The sequence below is a fragment of the Cucurbita maxima genome, unplaced genomic scaffold (assembly GCF_002738345.1).
Source record: "Cucurbita maxima cultivar Rimu unplaced genomic scaffold, Cmax_1.0 Cma_Scf00004, whole genome shotgun sequence".
NCBI lineage: Eukaryota > Viridiplantae > Streptophyta > Magnoliopsida > Cucurbitales > Cucurbitaceae > Cucurbita > Cucurbita maxima.
The window spans coordinates 5769683-5782748 of record NW_019272020.1 but is presented as its reverse complement, the minus strand read 5'-3'; the positions used below and the strand labels follow the sequence as shown (position 1 = coordinate 5782748).

The window sequence follows — 13066 nt, the reverse complement described above, 5'->3', positions numbered from 1 at the left end:
TATTATTTCTAATATTATAATAATTAATGTATATATATTTGAAATTTTAAATATATATTGAGATTTTTTATAATATTTAAATATGGTTTAATTAAAAAAAATTAATAAAGAAAATGTTAAAATGTATTATTCCAGATTTGACATTCTCCTAAATTGGAGTAAATAGGTGGTTGAGCTTTGTTGGATGAAATCCTTTGTACCCTTTGTTTATAAACTTTAGTCACTTTTTTTGGTGACCATCTCTCTCATGGAATCCATAATAATCCTAAATTGGCTCGTTACGTATCATCGTCAATCTCACTGTTTTAATGAGGGTGGATTGTGCATGGAAACCTCTTCTTATCAGATGCGTTTTAAAATCGTGAGGCTGCCGACGATACATAACATGCCAAAGCAAACAATATTTACTTGAACTTGGATTGTTAGAAATAGTACCATAGCTAGACACTGAGCGGTGTGCCAACGAGAACGTCAGGCTCCCAAAGGGGTGGATTGTGAGATCTCACGTTAGTTAAAGAGAGGAATGAAGCATTCCTTACAGGGTGTGGAAACGTCTCTCTAACCAACACGTTTTAAAACTGTGAGATTAACGACGATATCTAACGAACCAAAGTGGATAATATTTGCTAGCGGTGGGCTTGAGCTTAGGCTACTACAAATCTCTCCTCACTCCCTCTTTTATTCTCAATTTTAATGAGGATTCTCTGCTTCATTCGCGTATATCCCGTGAGTTAAATGAACCTCTTTAACCTTAAGTCAAATCGTCTCGAGGCTTCTTACCCGAACACAAACATTATGGTACAAAAAAAAAACACCACATGGGTAAGTTCATTGATTAGTTGGATATAGTGGGAGTAGGTGCATAAATGAGTCTCCCTCTGGTGCGAACATAGTCCTTTTGTTTTGTTGTCTTCAAGTACATACAAATACAAATACATTACGACAATTTCATTTCAATCAAATCTCATTCCAATAAATATATTAATTACTTTTAAATATGGTTTTATTATGTTTTAAGACTGAAAATTGCAATAGTTATGGATCGGTTTAAAAGTAATTAATATTAGGTATGACTTTATAACTCATTTAGGATTACTTAGTCATTAGCGTTCGGGTTTGTTCAATATCTTTATCTAAGCATTTGGATTGGATTAATAAACACATAGCAACATCGAAGAAAAAAACAAAAGGAAAGCTTTTGTTTCGGTCAGTAATGAACATTCAATCGTGTTAGTTTACATATCATTGTCATTGAACATCAATTCTATTCAAAATTCTTCAAACAACGTAATAAATGTTAAAACGAAGATGACAATTCCATTTATATCTAATTCGAACAATTAAATATTGTTGTGACTCACTTGACTTAGGCTTGAATTGACATAATTAGGAATTGATATGCTATTACATACTTGGTATGAACATACCTCAATTACCTAAGTTGTTATTTTTTCAACTAAAAAGTCAAATGTTCAAACAGTCACGTACATATATTGTTAAGCTAAAAGCGGGGACCTATACAAGCCGTGGAGCATGTGGTTTAATTCGATACAACTCACAAGACCTTCCCTACCCTTGACATTGAACAACAAAACCTATCTTTAACAAGATGGTAATTTCATACAGGTGTTGCATGGCTATCATCAGCTCATGTCGTGAGACGTATGGTCAAGTTCTATAACGCAAATGTATGGTCAAGCTCTGTAACGCAGACGTATGGTCAAGTTCTGTAATGCGAGAAGAGATACATTATTATCGAGCATCACTTGACAACAACGATCTCCATTAAATGCTCGTATATATTGTCCACCATAGTCTCATAATTTTGCATACTTCATATTCTTCAATCATTTTTCTATAGTATATTCCTTCAATCATTTGAAGGACCCTCATCCTTCCTTTCTTTATGCTTTATATCCAACAATGTCTCTCTCTCATACTTAGAACCTTTCTATTTCCAAGATGCGGGTGAAAATCATGCGCAATTGGATAGACAAAGTCTAATATCTAGAGAACAATAATTTACATTATGATCCATTTATATATATACACATTATGGTTCAATTTCACACTCATCTAATCTCGAGGCAAAAAGAGAATTATTTAAGAGGCGAAGATAATTTGGTATACAATGGACATGGTAAAAAGTTTATAATCATAACAAGATGAATATCAAAAGCGTCATTATGGTTGGAAAAGGGGGAAATGAAAATAACCATTATGATGATATTATCGAAACAAAAACCAATAATATATAGAATTTTTTAAAAAATAAAGAGAAAGAAAGAACTTCAGTACCGTGGAATGTGGTTGTTGTTGGTGGCCGGTGCAGCAGCAGCAGCGGCGGCGGCGGCATGATGATGAAACGGCGGCTTCCAAGCTGAGGCAGTGAGCAAACAAAGATCCTTCCATCCAAGTTTCAGAGTCCCATGATCTTCAACAAGCGTATACCCATCGGAAGGGAACATTCCGAGGAGGAGAGTGGCCTGAGTTGCAGCATTTCCGGCGAGAGAAATGCCCTTAAACCCAGATTGCTGTAGCTTTTCTCTCCAGTTTTGGAACTTTACTTCGCCGGTCCTCGACGGCCCACCCACGGCCAGCACGTTTCTGATCTCCCTTGACAAAAGTTGCTGCTCCACTAAGTGTCTCTCTTCACTCTCTTCGCCATAGCTGACACCCAATGAGTCAAACAGTGCGGAATAGTAGTGAATGGCCTCTACGAATCTCCCCAAGAACGAGCCTGTGTGGCTTAGATCTTGTTCCACCACCGTCACCACTTTTGGGGCCAATCTGATAATCAATTTCAGACATAGATACAGCAATGTTTGAGTATGCAAACTAATCAATGAGAAGAAATGCATGAATTATTCAGTCAAATGTCACAGTTTGAAAGGCTGCACAGCCTTTTAACTGTGCATTGCAGAGATCAACAATGAAATTAACGTAACCCATTTACTATACCCACATGAGAGATCAGAAACAAAACGTAAAGCGGTCATTCAAACCAAGTTTATGAAGACTATTCATCCTAGTGAACAAACGAGAAGGTAAAGATTAAGACTAAGAATCAGTAATTAATGGCGAAACCCCACGAAAGATAATCAAAATTTCATACCTCTGCAAAAGCCATAGCGTATTGGAATCAGAACCAGTGACTTCATAAAGAGAGTGCTGCATCCAATGAACGGCAACGGCTTCCCTTTTGCTCACGTTGAGCCTCTCGAAGTCTAAATTGCCAATTTTATCAGCCACAGGGAAGAAATCGAAGGGAAGGCCTAGCTTCTCGGCGAATTCAGTGAGGCGCTTGCCAGTGGCCTCAAGAACTTGCTGAGAGGTCCCCAGCCCTGTAAGGCGGACATACGGCGGCCCGCCAGGCCTAGACGCCAAGATGTGGAAGAGGCCAGGCCATTGAAGGCCTTGCATGATGTCTAGATCTATGATGTGAACTCTCTCTTCCCTTTCAAAAGCTTCTTGTATGGCTTGATTGGCAGTGAAGTGTGAGAATTTGACAAATGGGCTTATGCCATTGAAGACCTGGAAGGCTGAGGCTATTTTCTGGCTGTGCGTATGGGGCATCAACGATGGCGGCAGAGCTGCATATATGCCTAAACAAGAGCTTACAAGCCTCGCCGACATTGCTTCTGAGAAATACGCCGCTACCCTCTGTGCCGATGTGCCGAAGGGTGTGGACAACTCGGAGATTTCCAAGAGCATCTTGTTGGCTTCTTCTAAATTATCAGCAGAAACGGCTTCGGCACATTGAAGAAGTAATGTCAAGAGGTGTAACCCTTCTTCGTCTCTCTTCTGTTGCCTCATCTCCTCTTTTATCTCTCTAATTAGCAAAGCAGTGGCTGAAGGGTTATTACTCGGCTGTGGCGCTGCCGCAGCCGCTGCCGCTGGCGCCGGCTGTGCCACCGCCGCCTTTACATTCACCGGACAGGAGTTCTGATGTTCTGATTGTGGCTTTGAAGGGACATGGTTTAGAGAAACAAGCGACGACGGTGTAACAGAAGAGAGATTAAGTTGATGATGACCGGGGAGCCGCTGTAAGACATCGTCGCCGGAGGGGGTGGGGACTGGCGGAGTGGTTGCTCCCCAGTGAAGATACGGCTCATGAAACGGTGGCTGAGAGGGGAAAGTAGGAAAATTATGCAGAGAAGAAGAATCAAGATTAAGCTTCAAACCAGAACAATCATGCTCTTGCTCATGCTGTTCTTGATTGAACTGCCTCTGCTGCAACCCCAGCGCGGCCACGGGCAAAGTGGATTTCCTCAGTCGATGATCCTCAGCAACGAAGTTAGGAACACTAGGTTCCGTCAAAGTACGAAGACGAAACTCAAGAAGGTTCGCAAGATTGGGGTTACAGGGGTAGATAATCTCACGTACGTTCTGAATAAGTTGAGGAATGGATATGGCGGTGGAGCTGTGGATTAAATCCTTAATGATGCCGTCGATCCAAGCGGTGGCGGAGGAATCATCCATGGGAGAAGAAGCGGCGGCGATAATGGAGGTTGTTGCAGTAGTGGGAGGATTATGAAGAAGAATCTGAGATGGATTAGGAAGGGGGAAAGGATTACTCCGAGTATTTAACTTGTGGTGGTGATTCGATTCCGGTGGGAACAACGGCAAACCAGAGAAACCACAGACTGCAGGATTCTGCAAGTGATGGTGGGGCTGCGGACGAAGAACAGGAAGAGTACTATCAAGAAGAGTCGCGTTGTTGTTATTGTTATTGTTGGAGGTAGTGGAAGAGGCCGTAGCATCAGAAGCAGAAGGAGGATTTGATAAATTTGTCCCTTCGATTACACCTGACGTCAGAGCGGTTAAATTATGCACAGTGGAGTGGTTACCGCCATGGCTAGGGTTTGAAGAAGAACAATAATTCACATTCCCTTTAATTTCTCCACAAGCAAAAGGACGATCAGAACCTAAACTCCGCCGCGAAAGCCGAGAATGAACAGATGCAGTGACTCCACCGCCGTCGATCTCCATCTCCGACGCGATTCTCTTCCGCACCATTTTTCGCGATTGAATAACCTGAACTTGAACAGTCTGTTGATGATTACGTTCTTCACTGCCGTTGCTGTTCGTCGATGCACTCGTCAAAGGACTATCATCAAAACCGCCATTAACACGTCCGGTGGAATCGCCGAGCAAAGCGTAGGCAGCCATTGGAGGAAGGAAGGAAGTAAAAGATGAAGGAAAACACAGAAGGTCTGACAATGGCGGCGAGTGATACTCTTCATAAAGGAAGAGGAGGTAGCAGGATCAATGGCTACCACCATTAACGCGAGTTTTAAGAGATTAAAGAACAGAATGAATACAAAGCGAGATCCAAACAGAAAACGGCACCAAGATTGGGACAGCAAATTAAGGATTCTTCTCTCTCTAAATCCTCGAGGAAGAACACGAACACGAACACGATCACGAGCCCCTATGCGCTCATGCTTTTGAATAATGCAAAGTACGCGGAAGCCATGGATTTTGGATGCATCTGAGAGTGAGAGAAAAAGCTTTATTTAAAAAACAAAAAACAATATCGAGAAGAGGAACTGAAAAGGAAACAGTATTAAAAAAACATGGACGAAGAGAGAGAAGATTGAGATGAATCAGACCCACAGAGAAAACACGGCTGAGATTTTATCTTCTCCTTTAGGGTTACACTTCGAGGTGGAGCTTCTTCACTGTCGCATCCATGGCGGAAATGGAGAAACAGAAACGACCCACCATTGTTGCAGCTTCCAATTCCCAAATATCTCTTTGAAAAACACTACTCGCTTCCCCTGCCCCCAAATCTTTGCTTTTCACTTTTCCATTTTCTTTTTTCTTTTTTCTTTTTTTTTAGTTCAAATATATATATATATATATATATATATATATGTATATATTTCTTCATGAAAGGTCAAAAGTAAACAAATCATAATTAAACTTTTAATTCTATAAATAAAAAATACTTATATTATACAAATATCTCAAAACGTTAAAAAAAAATATATTAAATAAATATTATTTCCATTAAAATGATGAAAAATATCTAATTTATAGCAATATTCGTGTAAATTAAGTAAATAATGATATACTTCAGCCATAATATTTTTAAGAGAGTATATTTTAAAAATAATTTAAAATAAATTTAATTTAACAAAATAAAAACAATAATTTGTTATTTATTTTTTTAAAATACTATATGTAAAGTTGCAGAAATATTATTTCAAGAAAGAATTATGGGTTTGACTTTTCAAAAAAGAAAAAGCATAAAAATAATAATAATAATAATAATAATAAAAAAAAAAAAGCTTCCAATTGCTTCCATGAAGCCAATGATGATAGAGCAGACCAAGAACTGGCCTACTCAACAATTTTCATTTTTATTCTTAAATTTTAATATTTATTTATAAAAATATATAGTTTTATAACTTAATTAATTTAAATTTATATTATGCTCCTAATTCAAAATTTAAATTATTTATTTTAAAATTAAATTTAGCTATTTAAAAATGTATTGGGATTAAAATTATATTTTAAATTAAAAAATTAAAGTAATTTAAAATTTAGAACTTACTTGAAATATGTACTTATAAAAATAAATAAATAAATAAATAAATAAATTGAGGCATTGGGAAACCAAGGAAAAGTGCATTGGTAAAATCCCCATATAAGTTTGAAAAGGTTGAAGAAAAGGGATAGGTAAAAAAGGTGGGATATTAATTAATTAATTAATTAATTAATTAATATTATTTTTTTAAAAAATAATAAATAAATAAAGGTGGGGGAGGTGATTGGAAAGCGAGAATATTGACATTTTATAATATATAATAATATTATTATTATATTTATCCCAAAAAAAACGGGGTAAAAAAGTCAATATATATGGGGAAATGGAAGCCAAAAAGTATGTTTCAAAAAATATATTTTAAATTCTATATTTTTTGTAGCTATAAATTTAATTATTTATATAATTATAACACTAATTATAAATAATTAAAAAAACAAAAATAAAAACCCTAATAAATATTGTTTTATTTTGGTTTCTTTTTACTACTGTGAGCTGCTTGCATATATAACGGTCTCTTTCAAAATCTCTCTTTCCCTTAGTATTCTAAAACTTCTTAAACTGAGGTCAGAGACTCGAGCATATATCGTTTGACCGTAGGCGACGTAAAAACAAATTGGCTTAGCTCACTTGTCTTTGAGCACAAGCTCTCGTGACTTATACAAATGGAGATAGTATTCCTCACTTATAAACACATGATCTTTCACTAAATTAACCTTTTAAAAAAATTTAAAACGGGTTTATTAGGGAGAAGTTTTCATACTTTTGTAAAGAATATTTCGTTCTTCTCCTCAACTTATGTGGGATCTCACAAGTAGGAAAGGAGTATATGAATGAACCGATATCATATTGGGTGACCTCATATAAATTTTTTTACTCGTGTTGGTATGTAGAGATAGTTTTCAGTTCTAAGAAGGTAAAGTAGGTAGGTAACGTGGTGACTATGTTACACGGGAATGCTAGATTCCAAAGCTCGATCCGAATATTGGAAATGGGTCGTTATAGATTTTGTCTAGCCAGATATAAAATTGAAAATTGAAAAAAATATTTAATTTGACCGTTTGTGGTGGAGGGGCGGAGAGGCGGGGGCGGGGGGCGGCGGTGGGATCGAGGCGTGGGGCGGAAGAGCTGTCGTCAAGTGGTGCGGTTCCCCGATGCCAAATTGAATGCCTTGTGTTTGACATTTTGCTTCCCATTCCCCCATTTTCTTTTCGCCCTTTTCCTCTTGATTTTTTATGCATGTGAATTCATTCTTTTACCCCCACCACTTTTTTTTTTTTTTAATAATTCAAAAATAAATTATTTTATTTTATTTATTTATTTATTTATTTATTTACACAAAAGTGAGTTAAATTCCCAATCAAAGTTGTATCGTCCTTAGCTTCACAGTTTTAAATCTCTCTCCAATCGATGTGAGATCTTGGTGATTGACTTTGATACTATTTGTAACAGCTCAAACTCACCGTTAGTAATATTGTTTATTTTGATCCGTTACATATCGTTGTCAATCTCACAGTTTTAAAACATGTCTCTTACGGAGAGGTTTACGGAGACGTTTTCACACTTTTATAATAAATGTTTCGTTTTCCTCTATAACTTATATGGGATCTCACAATCCACCCCTCACATCTTTTAGTGACTGACTCTAATATCATTTGTAACAACTCAAACTCATTACTAGTAAATATTAGACTCGTTACGTATGGTCGTAAAGTTCATGGTTTTAAAATACGTCTATTAGAGAGAGGTTTTCACATTATTATAAGAAATAATTCCACATTTTTCATAGTTTAAAAAAAAATATATGGTAAAAATGAGAAACATTCTCGGTAAAAAACGTTTTATTTTGATATCGGTACTTTCAAATATTCAAATATGACAATTATTTAAAAAATTGACCCTATAATTTTAAAAGGTTTTATATGGTCCCTATAGTTTAGTCAAATTTAAAATAATGTAACACATTTTCGATTTACGTGACAACGAGATCGATATTTGTTTTAAGCTTAAGGCCAAGTAAAATAATAAGGTGAAAGATGCAGGCTTTTGGGTCGGTATATAAGGTATATTTATAGGTTTAATTATATATATATATATATATGCACCGGAAAAGTGATTACTTGAATTTTAGATAAAATTAGTCGAGAAATAAAAAAATTGACTGTCATTTTTTGCACACACGAGGTCAAGTAATTACCAGAATTTGTTCATACATCTACAAGTTCTCGACATCAACATGAGCGATGAATCGACATTTTAATCACGTTGTAGAAAAATTGAAGAATTATCACTTATGATAGTAATATTAAAGGTTGGACAATTACCGTACCCGACCCGACCCTTGTTATATCTAAGCAAGATTTTCTCGAGCTACGTCCTTACATATTAAAGTATAGGAATCATTACTAGATCGATGAAAGTACCGGGACCAAATATATAATTTTTGAACATATGTAATAATAAGGGGTTTGAAAAGAAGTATATATACAAGGAAGGAGAAGAGATTTTGGCGTGTAAAAAGTGGAAGCTCTTTTTTCAGGCGGCCTCTGCGGCTTCTGACGCTGTCGCCGACGTTTCCCTGAATACCCAAACACGTGAGACTGCTGATAGGGACCTCACATTTATTTTATTTGCAAATTGCCCCCTCATCCCTACCATTCTTTTTCTTTTCACCCCCCATTTCCTCATCTTTTTCAAATTCTAAAAATTAATTAATTGCAACTTTTAGTCCTTATTTTTTAATTTTCTCACAATTGTGGATCTATTAGACATAAAATGGTATTTGAGCCCGACACCGAATCGTGTGCTGGTGAGGATGTTGGGCCTCTAAGGGAGTGGTTGCAAATGGTATTTGAGGCAGACAACGGATGATGTGCTAGTGAGAATGTTGGGCCTCCAAGGGGGTGGTTACAAATGGTATTTGAGCCAGACACGGGGTGCTGTGCTAGTGAGGATGTTGAGCCTCTAAGGGAGTGGTTACAAATGGTATCTGAGTCAAACACCAAGTGATGTGCTAGTGAGAACGTTGGGCCTCTAAGGGAATGGTTGCAAATGGTATCCGAGGCAGACACCGGATGATGTGCTAGTGANAATGTTGGACCTACAAGGGGGTGGTTACAAATGGTATTTGAGCCAGACACGGGGTGTTGTGCTAGTGAGGATGTTGAGCCTCTAAGGGAGTGGTTACAAATGGTATCTGAGCCAGACACCAAGTGATGTGCTAGTGAGAACGTTGGGCCTCCAAGGGGTGGTTACAAATAGTATCTGAGCCAGACACCGAGTGGTGTACTAGTGAGAACGTCGGGCTTCCAAAAGGGTGGTTACAAATGGTATTTGAGCCAGACACGGGATGCTGTGCTAGTGAGGATGTTGAGCCTCTAAGGGAGTGGTTACAAATGGTATCTGAGCCAGACACCAAGTGATGTGCTAGTGAGAACGTTGGGCCTCCAAGGGGTGGTTACAAATAGTATCTGAGCCAGACACCAAGTGATGTGCTAGTGAGAACGTTGGGCCTCCAAGGGGTGGTTACAAATAGTATCTGAGCCAGACACCGAGTGGTGTACTAGTGAGAACGTCGGGCTTCCAAAAGGGTGGTTACAAATGGTATCTGAGCCAGACACTAGGTGGGATGCTAGTGAGGACGTTGGGCTCCAAGGGGGTGGATTGTGAGATAGGAAACTGTAACAACTCAAGCTCACTACTAGTCAATATTGTCCTTTTTAGGCTTCCCCTTTCGAGCTTCCCTCAATGTTTTTAAAATGCATCTGTTAGGGAGAGGTTTCCACACTCTTATAAAGAATGCTTTGTTCTCCTCCCCCAACCGATGTGAGATCTCACTAAAACATTTCTTGTAAGGGTCTTGGAAATCTCTCACTAGCAAATGTGTTTCGTGAGCTTAACGATGATATATAACGGGTCAAAGTGGACAATATCTATTAGCGATGGGCTTGGATTGTTACGAATGATATGAGAGTCAGACACTGCGCGGTGTGACAGTGAGGACGTTGGCCCCTACAAGGGTTGTATTGTGAGATACGAAACATTATTATAAGGGTGTGGAAACCTCTTCTTAGCAGACGCGTTTAAAATCGTGAGCCTAACGTCTATATGTAACGAGTCAAAGCGGATATTATCGGCTAGTGGTGGGCTTAGGAGGTTGCAGAATTTGTCATAAATATTATATACATTTGAAAGCTTATGGACCATGTTCAAGGATTAACCCGGTAATTTATCAGGAAAAAAAATTATAAAATAATGTTAGTAAAAATTCATCTAAAACTTTTAACTTTATCAAATTACACTTTTACCCTTTAAATGATAATGATCTTCATATGTAAAATGGTCGATAAAAGTTTCGAGGACGATTGTTAGGAAACATGATGAATGAAGTTCAAAATTATATTTAAAACACTATGACCATCATGGTGATGAGATGAGGTCGGCTCCAATGACGGGTGGTGACGGTCGGTGATGGAGTGACCAATGGTGGCAATGATGATTGGCACCAACTGGCAGTGCTCATCTACGATAGTCGTGGTGGAGTGAAGGTGGAGACATTTAGGAAGGGGAGGAAGTGACACTCGACGAGTAAATAAGTGGTGGATGAATAAACTGAGACTCTATCTGAATGAGAGTGATCATGATGACAAAATGGTTAAGAAAGTTTTAAGAGATTTGAAAGTTATTATCTATATCAAGAAGGTGCACCTTCTTTTTCGGCCGCTCATTCATAATAACTTTATAGTTAAATGTGTTTTACTTAGAGTAATTCTATGAAATGACTCGGGTTGGTCTCTAGGGATAGTCTTCACTCTTAGAAGCAAGGAGCAAGTAGCTTGGTCCGAGTTTTCATGTATTAAAATGCACCACGTGAATATATTTTCAAAATTTACAAAGAGAATGCTAATATATATATATATTTTTTTTTAAAAAAAATCATCAATAGTAAACCTAAATTTGAAATTTATCGAAAGTACGAAAACAATATTAAAATTGAAAATTGACGTGATATTGACGTATTAAAATCGAAAGACCTATGTGACATCATTTTCAAATCAATTTTAACTTTATATTTGATTAAATTAGATAATACCATTTATTTCGACTAAAATAATAGTGTTTTTTTGTACAACAAACATGGTAACGACGGTTAAAACCAACTATAAAGTAATTAGATAGTTTGAGCTATGTTCATATTAACAACTCAAAAATGGTACTATAGCTAAACTGCGGGTTGGTGAACCAACGAGGATCTTCAAGGGGAGTGGATTGTGAGAAAAGAAACATTCTTAAGGGTGTGAAAAACTCTCCTTCAACAATTTTAAAATCATAAGGGGCTAAAACGGACAATATTTTTAAATAATGAACGGTTGTAATGGTTCAGGTCCACCGCTAGCAAACATTATCCTTTTTGGGCTTTCCCTTTCGGGTTTCTCCTCAAGGCTTTAAACGTTTCTGCTAGGGAGAGGTTTCCATACTCTTATAAATGGTGTTTTAGGGCCCAGCGTCCTCGCTGACACTCGTTCCTTTCTCCAATCGATGTGAGACCCTTACCAAGTCCACCCCCTTTCAGGGCCTAACGTCTTCGCTGACACTCATTCCTTTCTCCAATCGATGTGGGACCCTTACCAAATCCACCCGATTTTCATACTCTTATAAAGGTTGTTTCGTTCTTCTCTCCAATCGATGTGGGACATTACAATCCACCTCCCTTTAGGGCCCAGCGTCCTCGTTGGCACTCGTTCCTTTCTCCAATCGATGTGGGACCCTTACCAAATCCATCCCTCTTCAGGGTCCAGCGTTCTTACTGGCACACTGCCTCGTGTCTACCCCATTTGGAGAACAACCTCCTTGTCGACACATCGCCCGATGTCTAGTTCTGATACCATTTGTAACAGCTCAGGCTCATCGCTAGCAGATATTTTTCTCTTTTACCTTCTCCTCAAGGCTTTAAAACACGCTACGGAGAGGTTTCGAGATCCTTGTAAAGGGTGTTTCGTTCTCCTGCACAATCAATGTGGAACATCACACGATCGACTTGAATTTAATGATAAAATATGTGGGGAAGAAACAAAGGCAAGCAAAAACTATGCATAAAAACAAATAAGAAGAGGATTTGGAGAAGGAAACAAGTGAATGGGAGTTGAATAGAGTTGAGCCAACAAGTTTGCAGCCAAAAACGTCTTGAAAACATACCGACCGCCGTGCTTCCTATTTTGCCTCCAAAATACCAAACCCTTCTCCAATGTTCTTTATTTGTACCTTTTTTACCCCTTTCTTCCAAGATTCACATGTGGACCTCTCTCTCTATTATTACTCTCTTTATGGTACCCCCAAAGTTTGTATTATGTTTTTGAAAGTTTTGGGATTAGGGGTATTTTTGGAATTGGAAAAGATCGATGAGACTGGTCGAGTTCTACTGCGTTGGTTCGATTGATTTGAACTGTATTTTTAGGTTTGATCTAGTTTTCTCAAGGATTTAGAAAGTCGGTTCAAGTTGGCTTTTAGTCTCGT

The 13066-nt window shown here is 37.8% G+C and overlaps 1 protein-coding gene and 1 long non-coding RNA gene across 3 annotated transcripts; one reads left to right on the top strand and one right to left on the bottom strand.

The window, feature by feature from the left end:
• Positions 1-1412: 1412 nt before the first annotated feature.
• Positions 1413-5837, bottom strand: LOC111478173 (protein SCARECROW-like). Of its 2 annotated transcripts, none has more exons than XM_023122319.1 (4): positions 5616-5837; positions 3116-5494; positions 2299-2790; positions 1413-1675 (listed from the first exon to the last, which is right to left on the bottom strand). In XM_023122319.1, exons 2-4 carry the CDS (start codon positions 5170-5172, stop codon positions 1669-1671), a joined length of 2556 nt encoding a protein of 851 aa, XP_022978087.1. In that variant the 5' UTR covers positions 5173-5494; positions 5616-5837; the 3' UTR covers positions 1413-1668. The 2 variants fall into 2 exon arrangements, with proteins under 2 accessions (XP_022978087.1, XP_022978088.1); XM_023122320.1 differs by lacking the exon at positions 1413-1675 and adding an exon at positions 1706-1727.
• On the top strand, positions 1595-2265 carry LOC111478356. Its single transcript, XR_002717457.1, has 2 exons — positions 1595-1662; positions 1713-2265. It is a non-coding gene; the product is annotated as an uncharacterized LOC111478356 (long non-coding RNA).
• Positions 5838-13066: the final 7229 nt, after the last annotated feature.

Bases quoted from the DNA above. Each gene is read 5' to 3' on its own strand.
- LOC111478173 (XM_023122319.1), bottom strand. From the start codon at position 5,172: ATGGCTGCCTACGCTTTGCTCGGCGATTCCACCGGACGTGTTAATGGC. The intron at 2,791-3,115 runs GTATGAAATTTT...ATTGATTATCAG, and splicing joins ACGCTATGGCTTTTGCAGAG to ATTGGCCCCAAAAGTGGTGA.